At 57.8% G+C, this 24,411-nt stretch overlaps 1 protein-coding gene across 6 annotated transcripts in view; it reads left to right on the top strand.

The window, feature by feature from the left end:
* KSR1 (kinase suppressor of ras 1) overlaps nucleotides 1–24,411 on the top strand; it is a 176,239-nt gene that overhangs the window by 110,419 nt on the left and 41,409 nt on the right. For 5 of the 6 annotated variants that reach the window (XM_039252658.1, XM_039252661.1, XM_039252652.1 and 2 more), the window contains 11 exons: nucleotides 3,201–3,657; nucleotides 5,645–5,649; nucleotides 8,058–8,118; nucleotides 12,747–12,830; nucleotides 14,342–14,403; nucleotides 14,501–14,607; nucleotides 17,484–17,652; nucleotides 19,540–19,581; nucleotides 21,853–21,907; nucleotides 23,165–23,213; nucleotides 24,012–24,391. In XM_039252658.1, the coding sequence (XP_039108589.1) occupies nucleotides 3,201–3,657; nucleotides 5,645–5,649; nucleotides 8,058–8,118; nucleotides 12,747–12,830; nucleotides 14,342–14,403; nucleotides 14,501–14,607; nucleotides 17,484–17,652; nucleotides 19,540–19,581; nucleotides 21,853–21,907; nucleotides 23,165–23,213; nucleotides 24,012–24,391 (1,471 nt within the window). The remainder of the gene's footprint in view (nucleotides 1–3,200; nucleotides 3,658–5,644; nucleotides 5,650–8,057; nucleotides 8,119–12,746; nucleotides 12,831–14,341; nucleotides 14,404–14,500; nucleotides 14,608–17,483; nucleotides 17,653–19,539; nucleotides 19,582–21,852; nucleotides 21,908–23,164; nucleotides 23,214–24,011; nucleotides 24,392–24,411) is intronic. The other variant, XM_039252656.1, reaches the window with a different exon arrangement.

The following is a 24,411-nucleotide window of genomic DNA, read 5'->3' on the forward strand; positions in this document are numbered from 1 at the left end:
AAATGCTGTGACTTAACATTCCCACTATGTCACCGACACGAACGAGGCTTCAAAGGGAGCCTAATGAATGGACTTAGCCCCGTTTTTAATTATCTGAGCCACCTGTCTTATTTCTGGCTGCCTGAGGCTCAAGGAAGGTACCGAGGTTCATAGTCGGCCTGATCCCCCCCCCCCGCTTCCCCACCTAGGGGGACTGGGCTTGATTTCGTCTTGGCCCCTTATCCCAAGTCCTCCTCTGCCACAGAGCCTAGCTGGGGAGCCCCACTCAGTTCAGAAGACCTTCACGGCCGGGCCTCACAGCAGGTGCCAAAGAATAACCATGAAAGAGAGATGTAGTCTGTCTTCATGTCCCAGAGTTCACAGAGGGCACTGAGCCCAGAGAGGGCAAGGGCTGAGCCAAGGACACGCAGCAGTCGGCGTGCAGGGCTGTTTCCACATTGTGGAAATTTACAACTTGCCTCCCAAGCTGGGACCACGGGGGGACTCGTCCACCTTCCGTCCTTGTCCCTGAATTGTAAAGAATTATGGAGGCGCCCCTGTCCAGAGGGGTTGTGACCCATTTATATTAGGAAGGTTCCTGCCTGCCCGTCCTGGGTGCCAAGATAGGGAGACCACTAACTCATTAAGCATGAATTTATTAAGCCAGGCACGTGGCACGTACTTGGCACTGCACCATTCTCCGTGGTGCCGCTACGTGTCTATCGTAGCTAGACCGTCGGAAGCATTGAGTGAATTGTCCACGGTCCCACAGCTGGCACGCACCTGGGCTGGGCTTTGAACTCAGGTTTCTAATTCAGAGGGTGCTTTTTCAACCATGTCCCCGAGGAGGCCTTTGGGGAGGAGAGGGTCCCTTCCGTGTCCTTCTCATCTGGTCTCAGCGTGCGGTACTCCGACGTCCCCAAGAGGGTCCTGGCCACACCCCGCCCAGTGGGTCTGCCCCCAGTGGTGTCCGTACCTGAAGGGCACCTGTGGTCAGAGTCTTGGTGACACCTAGAACATCATGATGGTGCCCAGCTGACTGAGCCCAGCACTCTTATAATCCGGGGGACCTTAGTCTGTTTCTTAATGAACCCCACTGGACCTCAGTTTCCTCATCTGTACAGTGGAGGTAATAACATTCGCTCATAGTGTCGTGATGAGGAACTGAGTTAAGGTCAAGCACTTAGACCAGAGCCTGGGATATACTAGTGTCCTTTTCGGTATTAGGCCAGAGGAGTCCGAGAAAACATTGAAGCCACTTGCCTTGTGGTCATTGAGACTTTCTTTCACCCAAGAAAGTTGGGTGAAGGATGGTTCTCTGTGCCCGCGGCCAGTGAGCTGGGGAGATCGTTCCTGCCAGTGCTGCCTGCCCTTCATTGGAAGCGCATGCCACTAGTCACACCCGGGTTCTCCCTACTGAGTGACTCGGAGGTCCTTTTCAAGAGCCACTGCAGGTTTACTGGTGTTGGGATGCTATTGAGACCCAGTGGCCAGCCCTGAGCTGGCTCAAAGCAGTGGTGATTAAAAATGAGCAAGTTAGGGCCGCCTGGACGGCTCAGTCAGTTGAGCGTCCAACTCTTGATTTTGGCTCAGGCCATGATCCCAGGGTCACGGGATCAAGCCCTATGTCCGGCTTGTTTCCCTGGGCGGCAGCCTTGGCCCTTCTTTCGGCCCATCGGTGACAGACACGCCAGCGCCTCCTGTAGGCCGCTGTATACATTACAGTGTTGGTCGTGGCTGCCTGACCTCGGCCGCGTGTGTGGCCTCTCTGGATCCCCGTGGCCTCGTGCGCTGGGGAGGCTGCGGGAGTCGGGGTACAAAGCACAGAGTAGGATACCTCCAGTGCGGAAGTTCATTTTGCCTTGAGTCAAAATCTACCTTCCCGAACTTTCCACTCACTGGTGAGACGAGGGAGGGGTCTTTTCCTTTCCCCACAGCAGGGTCTCTGTAGATGGGCTCCTACAGAGCCCTGCCCCCGACCCTTCGGAGTCTCTTCATCCCCTGTAAGCGCAAACCTCAAGTCCTTAACAAGACCTCCAAGACCCCTCCTGAGCTGGGGCTGACCCTCCGACTTCATTTCTGCCTCTCCCTGCTTGTCCTCAGCTCTCAAGGCACAGGAAACTCTGTAGAAGGGGCTGTGTGTTTCCTGCCTTTGCATGCGCCGTTCCCTCTGCCCGGTACACCTGCTTCACCGTCTTCTCTAGCTGCCTCAGCCCAGGTGCCACCTCCTCCAGGAAGCCCTCCGGGCTGTTTAGGGTCCTCCTCATAGCTCCTCAGTGCCCAGACATCTCTGTCTCAGCACACTGCTCTCTCCCTCTTTGGACTCTTCAAGCACTGTGGATGTCTTTTTCATGCCTTGATGCCCAGCGTCCAGCATGTGCTTGAACGAACAGACAGACTGTGCCTCTGAGCTGGAATTGCACAGAGCCCCAGGGTCTCCGGATTCAACTAAAAGACCACCTCTCAGAAAGAAGTGGCTATTAACCCTGTCCTAATTGGATCTCTTTCCTAGCAAATTCCCAGGGAAGATTACTATCGAACGTTGGGATACTCTGTTCCTGATGTTTGAATTTTCTTTAAAAAAATTTTTTTTAATGTGTATTCTTTTATTTTTGAGAGAGAGAGAGAGAGAGAGACAGAGCATGAGTGGGGGAGGGGCAGAGAGAGAGGGAGACACAGAATCTGAAGCAGGCTCCAGGCTCTGAGCTGTCAGCACAGAGCCAGACGCGGGGCTCAAACCCACAGACTGTGAAATCATGACCTGAGCCGAAGTCGGACGCTTAACCGACGGAGCCACCCGCGTGCCCCGAATGTTCCTGACATGGAGTTGTCCCCTTCACACATCCCGGCTTCTCCTTCCTGACTCTTAAAGATCAGTCACCACTTCCCTTTCTGAGGTCACCCATTTTTGGGTTGAGTGTCCGGCTTGCTGCCCACAGACTTGCCAGTAAGAACCCCAGACTAGTGCCCTTCTCGCTCTGGGCCTCATTTCCCCTCTATAAAATGGGGACAGTGACATCTGTGCTGGTGCCCCTCAGTCACAGGTAACCTCGGCGATGACGTGTGTGCACAAGAAGGCCTTGATGAAGGCCGGTAGCCGCAGCCCCCTGCTAAGGCACTGTGCAGCCTTGGACTAGGTGTTACCCTCTCTGGGCCCTGGCCACCTCCCCTGTAGATCCCTCTGGCTCCAGTCATCTGTGACGCGACTTCTTGACCCACAGGAGGAGAGCACAAAGACGACTCGGGCTGGAGCACATCGGACGCCCGGCGGGAGAGTGGCTCAGGGCCTTCAGACACCCTCTCGCAAGCCGGGCCGCCCTGGCCCCCAGGGAGCACCCAGCTGGGCAGGCCGGGCAGCAGCGCCCAGGGCCTGCGCTCCGTCTCTGTGTCAGCCCTGCCCGCCTCGGACTCCCCGGCCCCCAGCCCCTGCGAGGGCCCTGCGGACACCTGCCTCCCCCTGCACGCCAGCGGCCGGCTGACCCCCCGCGCCCTGCACAGCTTTATCACCCCACCGACCACGCCGCAGCTGCGGAGGCACACAAAGCTGAAGCCTCCGCGGACGCCACCCCCGCCCAGCCGCAAGGTCTTCCAGCTGCTGCCCAGCTTCCCCACGCTCACCCGGAGCAAGTCCCATGAGTCTCAGCTGGGGAACCGCATCGATGAGGTCTCCCCGATGAGGTGAGTGCTCCTGCCAGGCTGGTGCTCAGTTTCCCGGGACACACACACACACACACACACACACACCCCTTGTATCATTCAGGATCGACCAGGTTATGCTGTACTAACAAACAGGTCCTAGCTCTGTGGATCTTAAAACAACAAAGATTTCTTTCTTGCTTGTGCTACCTGTCCGTCATGGGTCAGCCTTACTTTAGGTCCCAGGCTGATAGAACAGCCACTTTCTGGGACACTGTCTGGAACATTCCACCAGGGCAGAAGAAGAAAGAATTTTACACATTAGACACTAGTCATTAAATGCTCTTTTCCTACAAGCTCCACTCACCATTCATGACCCTGCTCAAACAAAGGAACCAAGAAAGGTCATTTTCCCGTATGCCCAGGTGGAGAGAACTAGAATGTCCGGCTGAAATCGCTGATGATTATCGGATACCATGTACTCTGTTCTATAACCTATTTTTTTTAATGTTTTTTAAATTTATTTCTAGGAGAGAGAGAGACAGAGAGACAGCGTGAGCAGGGGAGGGTCAGAGAGAGGGGGAGTCACAGACTCTGAAACAGGCTCCAGGCTCTGAGCTGGCAGTCAGCACAGAGCCCGACGCGGGGCTCGAACCCACGAACCGCAAGATCATGACCTAAGCGAAAGTCGGACGCTTAACCGACTAAGCCACCCAGGCGCCCCTCTATAACCTATTTTTTAACTTACCTTGTTCTCTCTGAGAACGTCCTGTCCCTACATCTTAACATACTTGACTCTTTTTCTGTAGAAAATTTTCTTAATCTATATACTTAAATAGGTACTAAGCATCCCATGGTCCGAGATGCAGAAGCTTTGTAGCTCGTGTAGTTTGTCATTGTAGAGTAGATGGTGTGACGTTACCTGCGCCATTTTCCCTCAGTCACCCCCACTGCCCTCTCAGAGCTAACCAGGTTGTCAGCTTTGTATATACCTATAATTATTCAAACTACCTCATCTTTTTAACTTTTCATATTGTTCCATTGTATCGTTTAACTCTTCCCGTCCGAAAGGACGACCTTCAGGTCACTGTCAGTTGTCGTATTACAAAAACCGCCATTGTCGGGCTACCCTTGTGGGTGGGCGGGGCAGAGGGGAAGGACGGAGCTTTCTCTAGGGGTGGAACTTTCCTACCTTCCTGTACCTCTGAGGGCTGGCAACCGGGCTTTTCTCCTGACGTGTACTCTCCTTTTCTGGTCTTGGGTGGACTTGCTTCCTCTGTCCCAGTGAAGGCTGTCTTGGGTCGCTTATGGGATGGGCCCTGGACATCTCTGATGGTTTTGAGTATGTCACCCAAGGAGGGAAATGCATGCTGTGACCCACCCAGGCACCCCCGGTCAGCCTGTCCTGGCGGGGCCTGGTCCCCCGCCCGCTCCCCAGAAGGGACTCCTGGACCCCTTCTGGATCCTCTTCTCCAGAGAGAAGTATGAGTATGAGTACCATGTGGTACTCACGGACGTGGGTCACCACAGGGCATCTCAGTGGGTAAACTGAGTGCATCTGTTTTTCTCGGTTTCCCCTGAGAGGAGCGTCAGGAGTGCTCTGGGCACACAATAGAGCCTCAGGCAGATGACACCACTCAGGTCCCATAGCTGGTAATCTGGGTGTCAACCCTGGGGCTCTGAGTCGAGTCCACACAGAGCCACCAGAACTAGCCCTGATGTGGACACGGAGTGCACCGGAAAGTGCCACGTGGCTGGAGGCTTAGACGAGCCGATGGACGAACGCGCGAGCGTGGCAGCAGGGGAATTGCTTCCGTGCCCACGGGGAGGCCCAGCGAGGGCACTTCTGGCCCTTCCCGTCGAGCAGCCGTCCCCATAGTCACGCAGCCTGGCTGCGCCCGTGCCTCCGGGGCTCAGTGTCCTCACCTGAGCACATGCCGGCTCCCTCCTGGGAAGTGATGTTCTGGGGACACAGTGAGCCAGCATGGTGACGTCATCCCACTTTCTCTCTTTTTTTTGTCTCCTGCAGGTTTGGTAAGAGTGATTCATTTTCGTCCCCTCTGCCACCCGGGAGTCGTGTCTGTCCTGCTGTCCCCGTCAGGTGTCCTGCTCACCCTCTGTCAGTCCAGGGGGCCTTTCTGCCATCCAGAAGTGGAGGTGCCAGGAGCCACCCGCAGGAAGTAGCTCAAGGCCAGGGGGCCTTAGGATGACGCGAGGCGGCCTTAGCCCAGCCAGGAGCCGCTCTCTGCGAAGCAGGGACCTTGACATTGCCATGGGCCGTGGGCGGTCCCTCCGCAGGCCGTGTGTGTCAGCACCCTGCCATCCCCACAGGTGACCTCTGGCAGGGAGCCGTGTCTGCTGGGCCACTGCGGTAGGGACACGCCATCTGTCTGCTGATGTCCGGGGTCTTCAGGGAGGAATAGCCCGGCAGGAGTGTGGCCTGGCTCCGAATGCAGCCCCGAGAGATGGGGGCGGGAGGAGTGTGAACGGGAATGCCCCTGGGGGGGGAGCGGAGAAGCCCAGGCAGCCCCAGATCCCTTTCCCCGCCCCTCCACCTCCCGGGTGGGAGCCGGTGCTTGCACGCGTGGGGCGCCTCTCCTGAGCCAGAGCCGAGATGAAGCTGGCGAGTCCACCGGGGAGGCATAGGGTGAGGGAAGAGGGAGGCCTCTACCCCAGGGCACTGCACAGACTTCAGGGCCCTTCCCGGAGCCTCGGAGGAGACCCCAGCCCCTGCATCCCTAACGGCGTCCTGTCCTCCTCCCGGCTGGGCTGCCGTAGTAATGCAGGCACCCGGGCAGGGAGACTGCGCGCCCAGCTCACCGGGGGCAGAACAGGGTCCTTGGGGTGCATGTCGTCTGGGTCCAGGGCGGCCGACGCCTCGCTCCTGTGCTGTCCCCGCTCCCTGCTATCCTGTGGCTGCAACGCGTTGCGAGTCAGTCATAGGCTGTGTTCAGACACACATGGTGGAAATCGCGTTTTTCCGTGGTCTGTTTCTTTCTACCTATTAGACCCATGAGCTTTGACGGCCTTGGCTGCTCACAGTGAAGGCAGGGGAGAGGACTGGGGTCCCAGAAGGGAGTTGGGACAAGTCAGCCCCAGGGCAGATGTGCCAGAGACAGCCACGGGGGGGTGTGCTGGTGGGTTCCTGAATCATCAGGGAGCGGCGAAGGGCCTTTTTGGTGGGGGAGGAGGAGTCAGGGCCCCCGCATGCCCTGCTCTGTGTGCTCGGTGTGCGGTACTTGTGTTAAGTGAGCCAGCACTTAATGAGCACCAGGTGTGTGCCAGGCCAGCGGGTGGGGACAGGGGTGCAGGGACGTGGCTGACTCTGAGGACAAGAGGCAGCCAGAGATCCCTCCAGCGCCGTGTTCCCGACCTTTCTGGGGTATGGTTCCTTTTGATAACTGGATAATAGTTTAGGCCCTCTTTCTAGGGAGAAAAGCCCACCACGTTCGGAGGATTCCCAGAGTCCCTGAAGCCCGCCCATGGTCTCTTTGAGAACCCCTCCTGCAGGAGGAGATGGGCAGCACTGAGGAAGGGCAGCAGCAGGGAGGGGAGGGGGTGCACAGGTGGAGGAGGGACAGAAGTGGGAGGGGGTGGGGAAGGGGAGGGGTGCACAGGTGGAGGGGGGCAGAAGCAGGAGTGGGGAAGGGGGTGCACAGGTGGAGGGGGACAGAAGCAGGAGTGGGGGAGGGGCAGAAGGGCAGAGGGACATGTGGGCTGCCCGTGGCTGCTCCTCCGTCAATGCTGGAGGGACACCGTTGTGACGGGGAAGCCCAGGATTAGGGCAGGGAGAGCCCAGGGTGCCCAGTAGGCAGGCAGACTGAACGCTCACCTCGCAGCTGTTGGCCTGAGACTTGCCCCGCGGCTGGGCTGGCGGGACTGGGCCACCTGGGAGCATGGAAACTCCCCCTCATCCTTGTCCACCCACCCAGATCAGGCCCTGGTGGCCCTCAGAGCAAAATTCTCCAGGTGCTTCTGGCCGGATGGGTCCCAGATGTGCTACATAGCTAACCAGTCCCAAATGCTCTGCCAAGGGCCACACGGCTCCTACCCACTAAACAGGAAGTGGCCAGAAGTGAGCCCTCGCAAGGCAAGCCGGTGGCCTGGGGATTCATCCGGGAGGGAGCGCGGGAGAGGGGGGTAGGCGGGGACTTCTGTCCCCCCCTCTGCTCTGTCTGCTGCCCCTGGAGCCTGCCTCTCACTGCACCACTCACAGCGGTGGTTTCTGAGCCACGTGTGGGTGCCGGGCAGTGACGTGCAGAGAGTCAGCCAGGCAGGAGGGTAACCACACCGCCCGGCCTACCTGGCCTGCCCCTGCTTTGAATGTTCTGGGAAACATTTACCTCCTACGCAGTGAGTCCCCGCACCCACCCAGCCTGCGATCTCTGATCTAGAAGGTCCAAGGCACCGGTTTCCTCAGCCTGTGGCCCCTTTCCCTGCAGATCTCCCATACGGATCCCCGCAGATGGTACGAAGGGACATCGGGCTGTCGGTGACTCACAGGTAGGTCCAGCCAGGCTGGGGCGGGGACAGGGCACGGAGCTGGGCTCGGACCAGTGCCCTTACGAAGGGGTTGCTCCTCATTGCAGCGGCGGGGGTGGGATCTGTCCTGATCCCCGTTTCTCGAGACTCTTTGCCTCTGGTCTGTCCCTCGCCTCTGTGAACACAGCCCTGTTCCCACCCGGAGACCCTGCCTGTCACCAGTGGCTGTACGGACTTGCTTGGTCCTCCCCTGCCCCTGCATGGGTCTCTTCCTCACCCTGCTGCGGGAGAACACGGGTCCCGGGAGAACCAGGCTCGAAGTCTCCAGGAGGAGGAGCTGAGAGCTTCCTGCAGGTCCAGGACGGGGTCACGTGGGACCCACACCCCCCACACATCAGAGTCCGCGGAGCACTCAAACCCCAAACCTTGGGCCCCATCTCTAACGTCTGCTTAGTCGTCTGGATTTCTAATAACTTCTGGTCACCCCGGTGCTGGTGTGAGCTATAGCGTAGGCCGAGGCAGGTCCCTGGTGTGGACCGGCCGGAAGGCTTGGCCTCAGCTCTTGTGAGGCTGGTGTGTGGCACCAACAGCAGGTGCGCATGCGTGGCCTCTCCTCAGCCCAGATGACCGGCAGAGCGGTGCCTTGGGATGCCTGCGTTCTAGCTGTCCCTTGATGAAGCCTGTTGGGAGCACCACAGGGCACACTGGTTGAGAGCTTTGCAGCTTATGGGGCCTTTCAATCCCCCTCCTCCCCGAGTGTGAGCTGCTGTGCAGCCTGGAATTCTTTTTTTTCTTTTTCTTTTTTTTTTTTTTTTTAATTTATTTCTAGGAGAGAGAGAGACAACGTGAACAGGGGAGGGTTAGAGAGAGAGAGGGAGACACAGACTCTGAAACAGGCTCCAGGCTCTGAGCTGCCAGTCAGCACAGAGCCCGACGCGGGGCTCAAACCCACGAACCGTGAGATCACAACCTAAGCGAAAGTCAGACGCCCAACCGACTAAGCCACCCAGGCGCCCCCAGCCTGGAATTCTTGCCCAGAGGTGGAGACCCGGCTGTGGCTTGAGTAATTTGCCAGAGGTCAAGCTATCAGTGAGAGAGTGACAGTGCCCTCTGGATGGTGCCCCGGCACCTCTGGAGCTCCGTCCGGGCTGATCCCCGTGGATTCTACTCGAGTCCCGTGGAAGAGAGGCCCTGGCTGACAATTGGGACAGGCCCTGCAAGCGAAGGTCCCAGCGGCTCCCTCGTCGGGACCCAGGGCGCCCAGGGTGATCTTCCCAGCATGGGAGCGAGCCACTCGGCACAGGACGAGAAGCTCCCCCCATTCTGCCCCTGCGGTTGCACACCAGTAATCTCTCGGAGCCTCAGTTTCCCCCTCCGCTAACAAGACTTTTCCCCCGTCCTGTGATGAGGATAAAATGGGGCGATGTGCGCCTGAACACTGGGTGTGCCACTGGGGAGCGCTTGGTATGCAAGCACAGGCCCTAGCCTGAGCGGGACGCGTGTCAGCCCGGACCTGGGGCACACGCCAGGCTCGGCTCTTTCTTTTGTCCTGGGGGCATCTGCTTTCACAGTGGATGCGGCTCTGTCGGCTGGCCCCGAGGGTTTCCCGGCGTGCCGCTTCCTTCCACCTGGGGCAGCAGAGGCTGCCCTCCCGTGGGGGTAGCAGCAGCCTCACCCCTCCTCGTCCATATTGCCAGGCCGACCCACTCCCTCCATGCGGTGACATCACCATCACACCTTCTGGGGGGCTTTAAACCCACGTTCCAGGCCTCTGTCAATAAGATCTAAAGTGTTTTGGTCTAATCCTAGTAGGGGAAAGCTGTCCGGGGTCCTTCCCTGGGCTGGGAAGGCTTTTACCCCCACACCCCACACCCCTTCCTAGCACGTGTCTCTTCTCAGCCCCGGATGAGATACCACCAAGCTGCTCCCCTATCCCTGCTTTTGGCACAAGAGGAGATTAAAGGCCAGAGAGAGCATGTAGACCCCAGAGAGGCAGGATCAGGGCTCCTTCAAAGGCACTTTGGGGTGGGGGTGGGGGTGGGGCTGGGGCGGCGCCCTGGTGGCTCAGTCCATTAAGCATCTGACTCTTGATTTTGGCTCAGGCCATCATGTCACAGTTCGTGAGGTCGAGCCCCATGTCGGGCTCTGCGCTGGCAGTATGGACAGAGCCTGCTTGGGATTCTCTCTGGCCCTCTCAAATACATAAAAACTTTTTTTAAAAAGGCACTTAGGGGACATGGGTGCCTTTGTTCTAGTCCCTGGAAGCACCTGTCTTGTCTGGGTGGGGACCGTAACGCTCGGGGGCACTGCACATTCACGTACGTCGTCTCCCCAGGTCCCTGCCAGGTGAGCACAGGGGCAATATTTGCAGAGGCCCCGAGGTGCCCCACAGAAGTGCATTCTGACCTCACAATCCGAGTGCTCTTTCTCTTGTGCTGTGCCCTAGTGGTCTCTCAGAGAAGCCCCGCAGGCTCTATGTTGAGGCCCCCGGGGTCCAGACCCTGCTGCACAGCTTCCCAGCTGTGTGACCTCGAGAAAATCCCCTAACCTCTCTGGTTCCCTTGCCCGCATACTGAGAATCTCAGGCCTGCCTAACTCCCCAGGGGTAGTTCTGAGAATCGAGTGAGCTCATGGTTACGGACCCTTACAAACCATTCCCCAAATACTGTTGCTATTTGTTCTGTTGTTAACCACAACATACCACGCTTTGAAAAACCTATTCCTCCAAAAATGTGAGTTCTTTCTGCCCTTAGGCCTCCCCACCCTGTAGACTGCCCTAGGCTTTTGGAGGCCACCATCCGCTCAACCCCCATCCTTCTTCCCAGTCTATCTTTTGTGGTTTTTCAGTTTCTTAGGTTTTGATTTGGTTTGGATTGAAATACACTCAGAACTCAAGAGGTGGAGAAGGGTGGGTTATATATACTGTCCCCTCCCGCTGTCCCCAGCCTTCTGAGTCCCCCTGTAGGCAGATCTTGGCAGTTTCTTGAGATAATTTTTATACAAGCAAGTACAAGTGTATGGTTTTTGGCCTCCTTTTTTCTATTTTCACACGGATATTATTGACACTGTTCTACCCTCCGCTTTTTTTCTTTTAAAAATTGAGGCATCTTCAGATTCTGTGTCTCCCTCTCTGCCCCTCCGCTGCTCATGCGCGCGCTCTCCTTTACTCTCTCTCAAAAATAAATAAACATTAAAAAATTTTTAAAAGTGGGGGCGCCTGGGTGGCTCAGTCTGTTAAGCATCCGACTTCAGCTCAGGTCATGATCTTGCAGTTCATGGGTTTGAGCCCCGCTTTGGGCTCTGTGCTGACAGCCTAGAGCCTGGAGCCTGCTTCGGATTCTGTGTCTCCCTCTCTCTCTGCCCCTCCCCTGTTCATTTCCTTTCTCTCTCTCCCTCTCTCTCTCTCTCTCTCTCACTCTCTCAAAAATAAATAAACATTAAAAAAAATTTTTTTTTAAAGGGGGACACCTGAGTGCCTCAGTCAGATAAGCGTCCGACTTCGGCTCAGGTCATGATCTTGCAGTTTGTGAGTTTGAGCCCCACAGCGGGCTCTGTGCTGACAGTTCAGAGGCTAGAGCCTCCTTTGGATTCTATGTCTCCCTCTCTCTCTGCCCCTCCCCGCTCATGCTCTGTCTCTGTCTCTTTCAAAAATAAAGGTTAAAAAAGTTGTTTTTTTTGAGCGAAGGCATCATTTCCATAGCACTGGGTGCACAAATTTTCACCTATGCGCACACATGTACCAGCCGGGTGAAGATTCAGAGCATTCCACACCCCTCCCCACCCCCCAGAAATTGGCCTGTGGCCCTTTCCAGTTAATAGCAATTCCACCCAGAGGTGACTGTTCATTTATGTCACTGTAGGTTACTTTTTCCTGTATTTGAACTTCATACGAATGGAGTCGCGTAGTACTTCTTCCCCCTGATAATATGACTTGGAGATCATTCCATGTTTTTACCAAAAATGAGGTTTCATATCTCCTGGTCTCACGGTGCCCCGTCATATGACTGGGCTGTCCCTGACACAGTCTGTCGCTGATATGCCAAAACAGCATAGGTTGTTTACAGTCTTTTGCTTTTAAGTTTATTTATTCTTATTTTTTTGAGAGAGAGTGCGCACGCAAGTGGGAGAGGGCCAGAGAGGAAGGAGAGAGAGAAAATCCCAAGCGGGCTCCACGCTGTCAGTGCAGAGCCCGACACGGGGCTCGAGCCCGTGACCCTTGAGATCATGATCTGTGATCTGAGCTGAAATTGAGCATCGGTCGCCCAGCCACCCGAGCCCCCCACGCTCCCCTGTTTGTAGCCTTTCACTGCTGCAGATCTGCTGCAGGGAGTAACCTTGTCATTTGACACCAGCGGGAGCGTCCCTGGGATAAACCACTAAGACTGGACTCGCTCGATGTGCATACTTGTCATTTCCGTTGCTGCCACCAGGGGGCTGGCCTCGGTGACCACACTGACTTTAGGAGCTGGGCGGTCATGACTTTGTGGCTGGGAAACCTGGATGCCCAAGGGAAAGGCATCTCTGCCCCCGCCCAGGAGAGGGTTCCCGCGGCTCCGGGATGGAACCCAGCCCCCCAGTTTCCCTGGGGCCCTGCCCAGGCTCCGGTGTCCCAGCCACGTGAGCATTTTTCCGGTGTTTTCCACCTGCAGGTTCTCCACCAAGTCTTGGCTGTCCCAGGTCTGCCACGTGTGCCAGAAGAGCATGATGTTCGGAGTGAAATGCAAGCATTGCAGGTGATGGGCGGGGGAGGGGAAGGGGGGAAATGCCAGGCGTCAGTAACAGCCCTGCTACTTGATTCTTGGCCTTCGGTTGAGTCCGAATTCAAGGGAACCCCTTTGAAAGTTCTTAAATCTCTTTGTGACCCCGTTCGGCACCCCCTGGTATGGTCAGCGCTTTTCTAAGGAGATTCAGGAAGCGTCAAGCAAGACGTTCCCAGAAGGGGAGATCTGAAGTGGGCTTTGAAGGATGATTAGAAGTTTACCAGGTGGACGCAGGAAGAATGAGAATTCCAGGCCTTTTACCTCGTACAAAGTTAGTGAGGAATGGGAGGGCCTTTCTGGAAACTCTAAGGAGTTTAGCCTTAACGTGTTTAGATGTAGGAGAAGGGGACGGGCAGTGGTAAAAACAGACGGGTGGTGGTATTCACCGAAGTGGAGTGTCCAGGGAGAATGTAGACCGTACACAAATCCCACTTTCTTGTTTCGTACCATTGTGCTTTCTGGAAGGAGTCAAGGACAAGGATAGGAAATGGCGTGGGGGCCAGGGTGTCCTCTGCTGTCTGGCTACCCCCACCCTGCAGAGGATGGGCCTAGCGTTTTTGTTCCCAGATCACACTGCCCTCCATTGCTTTGTGACCTGGGGCAAGATGCTTGCCCTCTCTGGACCCCATTTTTACAACGGGGAAGATGATTCCAGGCCTCTTCACCTACGAGGATTGCGCCAAGTTTCCGAGCTGGTGTGTGGAGTAAAAGCACTTGGGCTCCCGCCAGGCCGGAGGGGACGGGTCTCCTACGGGTCCGTCGGACAGTGACCCCCCTGACCGCCAAGGGGACGCCAGAGCCTTGTCCCCAGCCTGGGTCTCCTGTGGCTCCCGGCTTTAAACTGGGGACCTCCTGCTCCCTTTCAAGTGATGCCTTTCACGTGGGGAGCACGGAGTGACTTCTGAGCCCCATGCGCTCCTACGAGTGGGGTTGGTAGGGCTCTAACTGTCCCCCCGTTTCGTCATGGAGAACCCCGAGACGTGGTAGGGTGGGCGGGACCGAACTGGGGTTTCCAGGTCTTCGCATTCCGGCCCTTGCTGGCCCTCTGACCACGTGGCTCGTGCTGCAGTGCAGCGGGAGGGGCCACCCCTGGCGTCCCCGGGACCTTGGCTAATGCAGACGTTCCCCTTGGGACTCCTCGTTTTTGGAAGTTCAGACTTGCCTCCTGCTTTCTGAATGAGGCTGGAGGCTCTCCTTTCCTTGAGAGAAGACAGAAGTGGGCCCCGCAGTGTGTCCGTGGGTAGGACTTCAACTGTTTGCTGTGAAGATAAGGCAGGTGACAGCAGGAACATGGTCGTGCTTGGCAGTGGCCGCCGGCACTGTCCACGGAGGATGTTCCAAACTTTGGAGCTCACGCTTGTTGAGGGATTTGTGCCGATAGAGGCAGGCGTGACCCGGAGCTGCCAGGTGATGCCCGCGGGCCCCGTGGCTGCCCTGGGAGCCCCGCGTGACCCTCCGCGTGCTGACCCTGCCTTCTTTACCAGATTGAAGTGTCACAACAAGTGTACAAAAGAAGCTCCGGCCTGTAGAATATCCTTCCTCCCACGTGAGTGTTCTGCCCCTCCCCCGCTTTCTGGATTTGAGGGGGGCTTGTTTCTGTAGCCTCGTCTGTTCCCCACTAACGGTTCCCCCCTTTCAAATAGAGCCCAGGCTTCGGAGGACGGAATCCGTCCCGTCGGACATCAACAACCCGGTGGACAGAGCAGCTGAGCCCCACTTCGGAACCCTCCCCAAAGCACTGACAAAGAAGGTACACTAGGCGGCAGGAGAACCCTCCCCCCTGTAATGCAGAGATCCGGCAGGGAAGAGGGCATGCGATCTGGGGTCCAGGAGCAGAGGGTGGCCTTCCGGGATCCCGTCTTTCACCGTGCCCATGACCTGCTTCCTCTGTTTTGACCTAACGTCTCCTGCGTGCTTACCGCACTGATGGTGGCTTTCGACAGCAGCCCCCCGGTGGCCGTGTGACCTGTTGGTTTTCAAGTGGGTTGTGTCCCAGCCCCAGACCAGGGCTTGCCGTGCCCTTGCGTCCCCACCGAGGGGCGCGTGACTGGCTTCTCTGGGGCCGTGGTCGGCCTTCTGCAGCTTGGGCCAGTCTGGGTACAGTTTGGGCAGAGAGAAGAGAAGCAGGTGACGTGACTGGTGAAATCAGGGACCCTGAAGATGCAGCCTGGAGTTGGGGGGGCTGTTCTGGGAGGGACTGTGGCCACATCTCCTTGTCCAACAAGGGGGTCACTGCCTGGAGGTGACGTCTCTTCTGTGCCTGCCCTTGTCTCCTCTCCTGCCTCCCTCCCGTCACTGCATCTCCCCTGACGGTGGCGGTCCCCCCCCCCCTGCCCCAGGAACAGGGGTGTGGGGGCGTAGGACCACAGATCTGAGCTCCAGTCCGGACAAGCCCCCTTTCCTGCTTCTGCGACCTTGGGCAAATTCCCGTACCTCTCTGAGCCTCAGTTTCCTAGTTTGGAAAGTGGGGCTGATAGTGCTTGGTGCGCAGGGTGGTGTGAGGGTAACAGGCCAATGTGCGTGAACTTGTGTGTCGGGAGCCGTGTGTGCTGTCCAGCCCGTCACAGATCAGCGCACATCCTCGGGCGGGGTGCTTGGCCCCCACCTGCCACCCCCACCCTGCCGGCATCGCTCTCTCGTCCGCCCTCCGCTCTCTGGCAACAGCGGGTGCACCCCCTACTTGCACCGTCCCCCGACACCCCTTCACTCTCTCCCGTCAGTTCTTCGGAACCCACTCAGGGCCCTCCTCCTCCATGAAGCCCTCCTGCGCGCACCTGCTTGGCCCCGACCCCACAGAGTTCTGAGTGGCGCCTTCTCTCACGTCGCCAAGGGCACTGACCGCCTGTCGTCCTTCCCTGAGCCCCGTCGATGGCCATTCTCGTAATGCGGGCTAACCATTACTAAGTTCCCGCCAGGTGCCGGGCGCTGTGCCGAGGGCCTGTCTGTCAAAGGCCAGCCTGTCTTTCCACCCTCTTCTCCAGCCGCCCCGGCTCACACCAGCTCAGCCCACTCCTACCTTGGGCCTTTGGTGCCCACCGTTCCCTCCGCCTGAGACACCCCCGTCAGTGTTTACAGGGAGGGCTTGCCCGGGCGAGGGCTGAGGGTCCCCTGGCTGTCGCCTGTCTCCCCAGGCATGCTCTGGAGGGCGGGGCCATGTTATCTTCCTCCTGCCCGGGGGCCTGGCACACGGTGGGCAGTGGGGAAACCTTCGTATCGAGCATCGGACATGTGAAGCACGTGTTTGAAGCAGCAGCCGCTACCCCCATTTGATAGAGACCTGCTGTGGCTCAGAAGGGTGGGGTGATTTGAACGGGGTCACACAGGTGCTGGGTGGGGAGCTGGAGTCAGTCAGCCTCGTAGCGCCTCCCCCTGCGCCGGCCGGCCTGGTCCCGGAGAACCGGGATGGGCTCTCTGAGGACCCAGCCCCCTCCCTGACCTGCGTATGACACCAGGTGGTGGTGGCTTTCCCCTCACCGTGAGGCCCACTGCATAGCTTCAGAAGATTCTGGAGTCCCGTGGGCACCCAAGAGGCTTTGGGCCTGCAGAAGAAAACCTGGTGAACTGAGCATTTAACCTAATTTGACCCCAACTTTTTTTTTTTTTTAAGATTTAATTTTAAGTAATCTCTACCCCCAAAGTGGGGCTTGAACTTAGACCCTGAGGGCAAGAGTCACACGCTCTCTTGACTGAGCCAGCCAGGCGCCCCTGGCCCCAGCTTTTCTGACCAAGGAATTCCAGCCTGTCCACCAACGGATTGGAGTTAGGGTCTGGGAAGTGGGTCAGGGCCAGGGTCCCCCATAGCATAGACTCCCCCTGCAGCCCTCTCTGAGCTGGTCCTTTGATCTTGCTGGGGCCCAAACCACTGAGCAGTCCTAGCCAGTAGGCCTGCAGAAGAGTGAGTGGAGCATTTATTAGACACCACTGTGCACCACACATCAGATACACTTAACAGAGGCTGAATTTAATTCATTTTATTTGTTTATTTAAAAAAATTTTTTTATATCATTATTTTATATTGAGAGACAGCAAGTGGGGGAGGGGCAGAGAGAGAGGGAGACCCAGAATCTGAAGCAGGCTCCAGGCTCTGAGCTGCCAGCACAGTGCCCGATGCGGGGCTCGAACCCACGCACTGTGAGCTCATGACCTGAGTCGAAGTCGGACGCTTTAACTGACTGAGCCACCCAGGCGCCCCTGAGTTTAATTCATTCTAAAAACCCTGCCGCGTGCTTGGCTCAGAGCCAGGCGCTGGGGGTATGATGAGCAGGGTCCCTGCCTTCGCAGCACACGCAGGACATTCTGCAGAAAACCGCCCACGATGGCTGCCCTCGACAAACCATAGTTTAAGTGCATGATGAAAAGCACTAGTTTTTATGGGAGCGTAAGGAGGAGGAGTGTGGTCCTCGCCGGGCTCAGGAAGGGCTCCTGGGAGGAAAGTATGTTTGAGCTGAAGGAGGTACGAGCGGGAGTCACCTGGGGGGAGGGGCATTGGGGCGAGGGCCTCTCTGTGCCATTGTACCCTCAAATATTAGGCAAAAACATCAGGGGGCCCTCCTGGTTTTTAGGCAGGGAGGGGAGGGTCCCGCCGCACCCCGGGTAGGGCAGTGACGGCCCCACCCACCCCTGCAGGAGCACCCTCCGGCCATGAACCACCTGGACTCCAGAAGCAACCCGTCCTCCACCACGTCCTCCACGCCCTCCTCGCCGGCACCCTTCCCGACGTCGTCCAATCCGCCCAGCGCCACGACGCCCCCCAACCCTTCTCCCGGCCAGCGGGACAGCAAGTTCAGCTTCCCAGGTACCACAGGCGCGGGGCTCTGGGGTGCATTCACGATGGGGGGCCCTTCTCACACGCCCCAGCAGGCTCCAGGTCAAGCGCTGCTGCCACGGGAGCGTTTGCTGGGGGCCAGGCGCTGTGTCACACTGCAGTGAGCTACGCCGTTCAGACCTGACGAGAGCTTTGCTGAGGTGCCGCTGTCACCCCCGTGTCACAGATGGGGACACTGAGGCTCAGAGGAGGTGGCTTGCCCCCGTGAGAGCCGGGGCCAGGATCAGAGTGCGGTCTCCCTGGCCCGAGGCCTGGGTTCTTGACTCAGCCCCCTCGCTGCCGTCCGGTTTGTGGGGCGGCTTCTCGTGGGCGTTGCCCGCTCAGGGCCACCGAGGTCCCGGGAGGCGGGCGGGCAGCACAGAGGCCCAGAAGGCCCCGGCCCTGCTGCTCACCTGCTCCGCGATCCGCATAAGCTCATTGAGGGGAAGCTTTCGTCCCCTTTTCCGCGAAGCCAGAGACCTGGGAAGCCGGGGTTAGGTTATCCCCACTGTGCAGATGCTGACACTGAGGCTCCGGGCAGGTGCCTGCTCCCTCTGACGCCGCTACAGCCCCGCTGCCCTGGGCTCTGCAGGGCCGGGGTCTCCCTCCTCGCTGCCAGGCCTGGGGGATCCCATCTCTCCGAGGAGCGGACCGGGGCCCGCTCGCCTGTTTCAGAATGAGCCTTGGCCGCCCTGGCTGCTCCTTGCAGTTGGCCTTGGCCCTCCATGTATTCTGCGGGCAGAGTCCAGAGGAGGGAGGGGCCCCTGGGACGCTCCAGTTGGCTCCCGGCCAGGCCTGGCCCTTGGGGCTCCAGGCCCCGGGGTGGGGACAGCGGCACAGCCTTTCCTGTGTCCTGGGAACTCTCATGCGGCCAGTGGGAGCCAGGCAGCCTCTCTGGGCCCTTTGCACCAGGGATTTCTTTTTGGGGCGCTGGGAGACCGAGATTTTGTAGGAATCGTTTCTCTTTTGCCTGTCCCTTCGCCTTGACGCACACCTGGCTGGCTGGCTCTGGCCTGCACCATCCTGCGCACACCCGCCTCCCCCCGCCTTCCCCAGGAGTGGGGCGATGGCCCCTTTGAATGACCTCCTTTCCCATTCTGCTCTGAAATGGAGTCTTTTGCTCTGAAACTTCTGGTTTGGGTTTTTGTAAAAGGAAGGGCCTGTTTGAGAAACAACAGCCACAGAAAAAGTCCATTTTGCGATGTCAGGCGGAGCCTCTCAGCTTTCCCTGATGTCCCTGGGCTGGGCCCTCATTGTCCCCTCACTCCGTCCAGGGTCTCTTCTCTCCCTGGCCGTGGCAGCGCTCGGGGCTGGCCCCTGGTGGCCAACCTGGGGAAAAACAGCTCCTGTTGGGTCCCCACTCTGCCCTGTGGGGGAGCCTATCAGTTTGTGGGCAAAGGCTGCCCGTACCCCTATTTTACGGAGTCCAGACCCCCAGTGCATCCCCTTCAGGGACCCTTAAGAGAGGCGGGTTTTTGTTTTGGATGGTGAAGCCGGGTCGCTAAACCTTCATCACTTCTGGAGGTGAATGTGGGCCGCGGAGGTGGAGACCATTCCTCTGCACACGGCACAGTTGGCCTCTCAGTATTTCGCCCTTCTGGGCTCCTGCACATTTCCCAAGAGATGCGAGCCTGGGACGCGAGTGCCGTCAACCGGGGCTCTGCAGCAAGGGGACCACGAGCTCCCATCCTCAGCCCTCCAGGGCAAGCCCCTTCCTTCCCGGGGCACCCCCATTTCCTTCCAGTTCTTCCTCTCCTTCCTGCATGGGTCACGCCGTTCTGCCACCCCCTCCCCCAAAGCAGCCCGTGCCTGGGCCCCCTCATCCTTTGCCGCGTTTGCTGTTCTGTGTGTGTGACTCACCTCCTCTTCTGTTTAAAGCTGCCTACTTCATTCATCATAGACAGCAGTTTATCTTTCCAGGTGAGTCCTTTGCACGGTCCCACTAACTGCCCCTTGCGCTGGCCCCTGTGTGCAGCCATCCGGACACCTGGGCGGTGCCCGAGCCTCATGTCCACCTACTTCGAGAGCTGACTATGTATCACAGCTGGGAAAGGGAGACGGGTGGGTGGGCGTGAGGTGGGCCCTTGACGGCAGCAGTAGCTTGCCGGGCGGCAGGGACAGACCTTTTGCGGATGCCTTATGAGCATCTGTTACAATATCTTCTCCTACATATGACGAGGAAACGACTTACAGAAACTGGGACTACGACTTAACTTCCCTTACAGAAAGGGAAGCCGGTCTGGGAAAAGTCAAGTCTGCAGGCTTCACTTACAGGGGCTTCACCTGCCTGAGTGTTGCTATATGGCGCCATCTGATGGCGGTCATGTAAAATGCAGCTTTATCATAGAAATTTTCAAGGCGGCAACTTTACCTCTGATTCCCTTCCAACAGAAATCGTTGTACACACCTACTGCGTGCCAGGCTTTGCATTTGGCCATATGCATGCCCCCAAGGGCTTTATGCCATTAGTGCTGATTTCTCCAGTTGAGGATGACAGGCATTCGTATAAGTCATCTGCCACTTTCGTTCTTAATTTAGCCATATGACGTCTGTATGTTTAGACAAAGACCGTAGCTAATTGTTTTTCTCATGGGTTAAACGGGCCTTTCTCGAAGTCATGGTCTTTTGGTTAGTCCAGGCTTTTCTGTTTGCCAACCCAGCACCGTTAGGGGAGTGATTTGGTGCGTTTGTGAAATTCTTATAGGACTATTAGTGTGGCTTTGCCCGGGCGCGAGCGGGCTGGCCCCAGGAGGCTCTCCGCGCTGCCTCCGTGGTTTCACACCCACTTTTGCTGTGGCTCCCCTCTAAGAGCCTCCCTGCTTCCCAGCTCAAGGACCACTGTACAGGGGAGTGCTCCAAAGCATTGGGAAAACATGGCTTTGTTTCCAGAAGGATCCGTCTTGCTCTGAAGATATGTCGAGGAAGGAGAGGGAATATATGTCTGTTAAACATGGACACATTTTGGAGCAAAACACAAAATAAGCTCTTCGTGTTTAAGGGAAAGCGTGAGGCCTCCGAGATGCTGTTCCCTCCCACTCGGGGCGCTGTTCCTCCCCATCCCCTATGCACGTGTTTATCTTCTGTGGAAATATTTGAGCTGTTTTGCAGGGGTAGGAAGGTCAGGCTGCCCCTGGTAGTGTTGTGGTATCTGGGGAGGCCTTGGCCAAGGCATCCGGGACTCCCAACTCCCCAGGAGTGGTGGACGTGTGCGTTGTCCTGGTAGAAAAGCCCACAGCCTCTATCAGATTCTCCAAGTCTGAGCTCCCAGAGATATTGGGATTCAGATAACCTCACAGTAGCCTTGGATAAAGCCTTAGAGAAAGCTTGAGGGGAGCTTGATGGCCGAGTCAGGGGGTTCTTTGTCGTAGAAGGCAGGGAGAGGGTGCTGATGGCTCAGCCACTGCCGTCTACGGTCTCTCTTCTTTTGTGGACAAGAGAAGAAGGAGTGAAGGGCCGCAGAAGCAGCCATGGGTTGGGTTCCACACTGGGGTGACCATCTGGGTGGTGTTCCCCGGATGTGGGGCTTTCAGTGCTAAAACTGGAAAAAGCCCAGGGTCAGCCCCACCGGCCCAATCCTTGGGTTCTGGCAGGGTGGACTGTGCATTTCTTCCTCTCCCCCTGAGAGCTACTCCGCCCTCGGCCCCAAACCCAGAAGCCTAGGGGACGGGGCCTCTGGCTGCTGCCAGAAATCCCCAGCCGCTGAGCCAGACGCTAGATGGCACTGATGAGCCATCTGCAAGCCCTGCCCTGGGCCTCCGCGGGCCGCCGCTGGCCTCCGCAAAGGAGTCTTACTCCTTTCAGAGGGCTTTTGCACCTGCTGCCGCCTTTGAGCCGAGAAGGGGGGTCTGACTCCTACGGAAGTAATGCCCAGTTCGTTTTTACCACTTGCTTCTATGGGGCCATTTGTCTACAGGCAAATGGGGCTAACGGGGGAATCTCAATCTCCTCGCTTACCTGGAGTCCCTTTCCGGCACAGAGCTGTGGGGGCAAAGCCATGTGCTGTAGAGGTTGTGTCCCTGTTGGGTTTTAGAAGAAGTGGCCCGGAGCACACAGGTGCAGCACTGGGGTGGAGGGCGGGGCGGGCTGCTAGGGGAGGAGCCATTCCTCTGCGTGCACTTTGTAAGCACCGTGTCCCCTGGGCTAGTGGGGAGGGGATCTCACGCTTTATATTTGCTTTTTTGTTTGCTGCAGACATCTCCGCATTTCCACAGGCAGGCCCGTCCCCGGATGCAGCAGACAGTACCCGGTAGGCATCCCCACCCTGTGTTCGCCTTCTTTTCTCTGGGGGCTTGTTAAAGTGGGGCCCGCAGCCCTGACCCACCCCCGCCCCACCTTTAAGGCTCTGACCTGCTCTGGGCCAGCCAGGTGGGGCACTCCTCGGGCTAACCCACTCCCTGGACCAGTGACCTCGGCCAGAGGGTTTTATCTGTCTCCTGCTGGTGTAGTCAACATTGGGTAGGGATAGATGTGAGCCCAGAGCAGACTTGTGACCCGAGAGAGATGGGCCAAGGCCACTCGGAGTTAGAGATGCCTACGAAAAAAAGCTCCTGTTGATGGAGCCCTTTCCCCATGTCCGGATTTGCTGAGCCCTTGACCCGTTTCCTCATACAGTCCTGAGCCTGGGGAAGGTAGGTATTAAAGTAGATGTCATCCGTAATCTACAGAGGAGAAAGCACCTACAGAGAGGTTAAGAAATTAGGGGAGCCCGGGTGGCTCAGTTGATTGACCACCTGGGTCTTGGTTGTGGTTCAGGCCATGATCTCATTGTTCATGGGATCGAGCCTGCGATGGGCTTCTCGCTGACAGTGAAGAACCTGCTTGGGATCCTCCCTCTCCCTCTGCCCCTTTCCCACTCATTCTCTCTCTCTCTCTTTCTCACCCTCAAATATTTAAAAAAATTTTTTTTAACATTTATTTATTATTGAGAAACAGAGAAAGACAGAGCATGAGCAGGAGAGGGGCAGAGAGAAGGGGAGACACAGAATCCAAAGCAGGCTCCAGGCTCTGAGCTGTCAGCACGGAGCCCAACACGGGGCTCGAACCCACAAACTGCAAGATCATGACCTAAGCCGAAGCCGGACACGTAACCAACTGAGCCACCCTGGTGCCCCTCAAAATACATAAATCTTATAAAAAAGAAAGAAAGAAATTGCATAAAGTCCCACATTAGGATTTCAGGTCGTGTGTGTGTGCCCAGAGCCCCTGCTGGGGCACTAGATTTGAAAGGGTCTTGGTGGTCCCTGCCTACCCCTCACCCCCCCCGCTTCCGTCCCCCTCAGGTTAGTCTAAAGAAGGCTGAGGCCAGAGAAAGGAAATGGGGCTTGGTCTTTGGCCTCCTGTCTGCTTCCTCGGCATCTAGACAGCCTTGCCCACGGCCGAGCGGGTTCAGTAAGGAGGCAGGACTGGTGGCCCTCCCTTAGACCTCACTGTGGGGGGGGGGTGCCCATCCAAGCACAGACTGACCCGTCCCCAGGGTCTCCTTGACGCACCGTCTTACTCTCAGGCTCGACAACCAGCCCAAAACAGACGTGGTGGAGGATCACGAAGCAGAGGTGAGTGAGGGTGACCCGGGTGGCCCGGAGACGGTGCCTCTCTCTCCCCTCTTCCTCCTCGTCTCCACACACAGGTGTGGGGGGCGCCTGGGTGCCGGGCACTGCGGAGGGCCCTCTTGGGCGCCTGCTGCAGCAGGTGCACAGCCTGGAAGAGTGATGAGAAACATGAGCCTTCTTCGGGTTTTTTATTTTTGAAGCTCCAGTGAGCCCATCGCTCCCATGGTTCCCAGCCTGGAGGCCGGGGGCCCAGCACGGGAGGCTCTAGTTCAGTCAGTCTGGCGTGGGGCCAGGCATCCCCGCGATGTCAGAGCCCCCCAGGTCATTCTGATTGCAGCCAGGGCCGAGAACCACCGTCTACACCCTCCAATCAAAGTATCAACCGAGAGCCTGGCTCCGAGCCACGCAGAGGGGTTGAAACTGAGTTACTCCTGCCTGGAGGACAGTCACAAACTGTTTTAAACAAAGAAAGGGCCGGAAAGGATCAGTGGGGTTAAATTCGTCTATACCACGGGATGTTAACACTCTTTCCTAGCGATTAGATGTCATTCAGCAGTAGATTTTGGAGCACTTGTGAGAAGAAGGGCCTCAGGGCCTCCCTGGGCCAGGTGCCACGTTTGCGGGTGCGGATGCTGGGGTCCTGCGGTGCTAAGTGACCCGGCCCCTGGCCACAGCAGGCTGGTGTGGAGCTGCGCCCCGACCCCCTGCCCCTTTCTCCCCTTACCTGGGTGGGGTTCGGGGGGGGCCAGTTGGCCGAGCCCATATCTGCTGCCCTGCTCCGTCCCTCCCCCCTCCCGCCAGGCCGAGGAGGCAGAGGCCGGCAAGTCCGAGGCAGAGGACGACGAAGATGAGGTGGACGACCTGCCGAGCCCCCGCCGGCCCTGGCGGGGCCCCATCTCTCGCAAGGCCAGCCAGACTAGCGTGTACCTGCAGGAGTGGGACATCCCCTTCGAGCAGGTGGAGCTGGGCGAGCCCATCGGGCAGGGCCGCTGGGGCCGCGTGCACCGAGGCCGCTGGCACGGCGAGGTGGCCATCCGCCTGCTGCAGATGGACGGCCACAACCAGGACCACCTGAAGCTGTTCAAGAAGGAGGTGATGAACTACCGGCAGACGCGGCATGAGAACGTGGTGCTCTTCATGGGGGCCTGCATGAACCCGCCCCACCTGGCCATCATCACCAGGTAACCCGGCCCCCGGCCAC

The sequence above is a fragment of the Hyaena hyaena genome, unplaced genomic scaffold (genome assembly GCF_003009895.1).
Source record: "Hyaena hyaena isolate Hyena2069 unplaced genomic scaffold, ASM300989v1 scaffold_10, whole genome shotgun sequence".
Taxonomy (NCBI): Eukaryota; Metazoa; Chordata; class Mammalia; order Carnivora; family Hyaenidae; genus Hyaena; species Hyaena hyaena.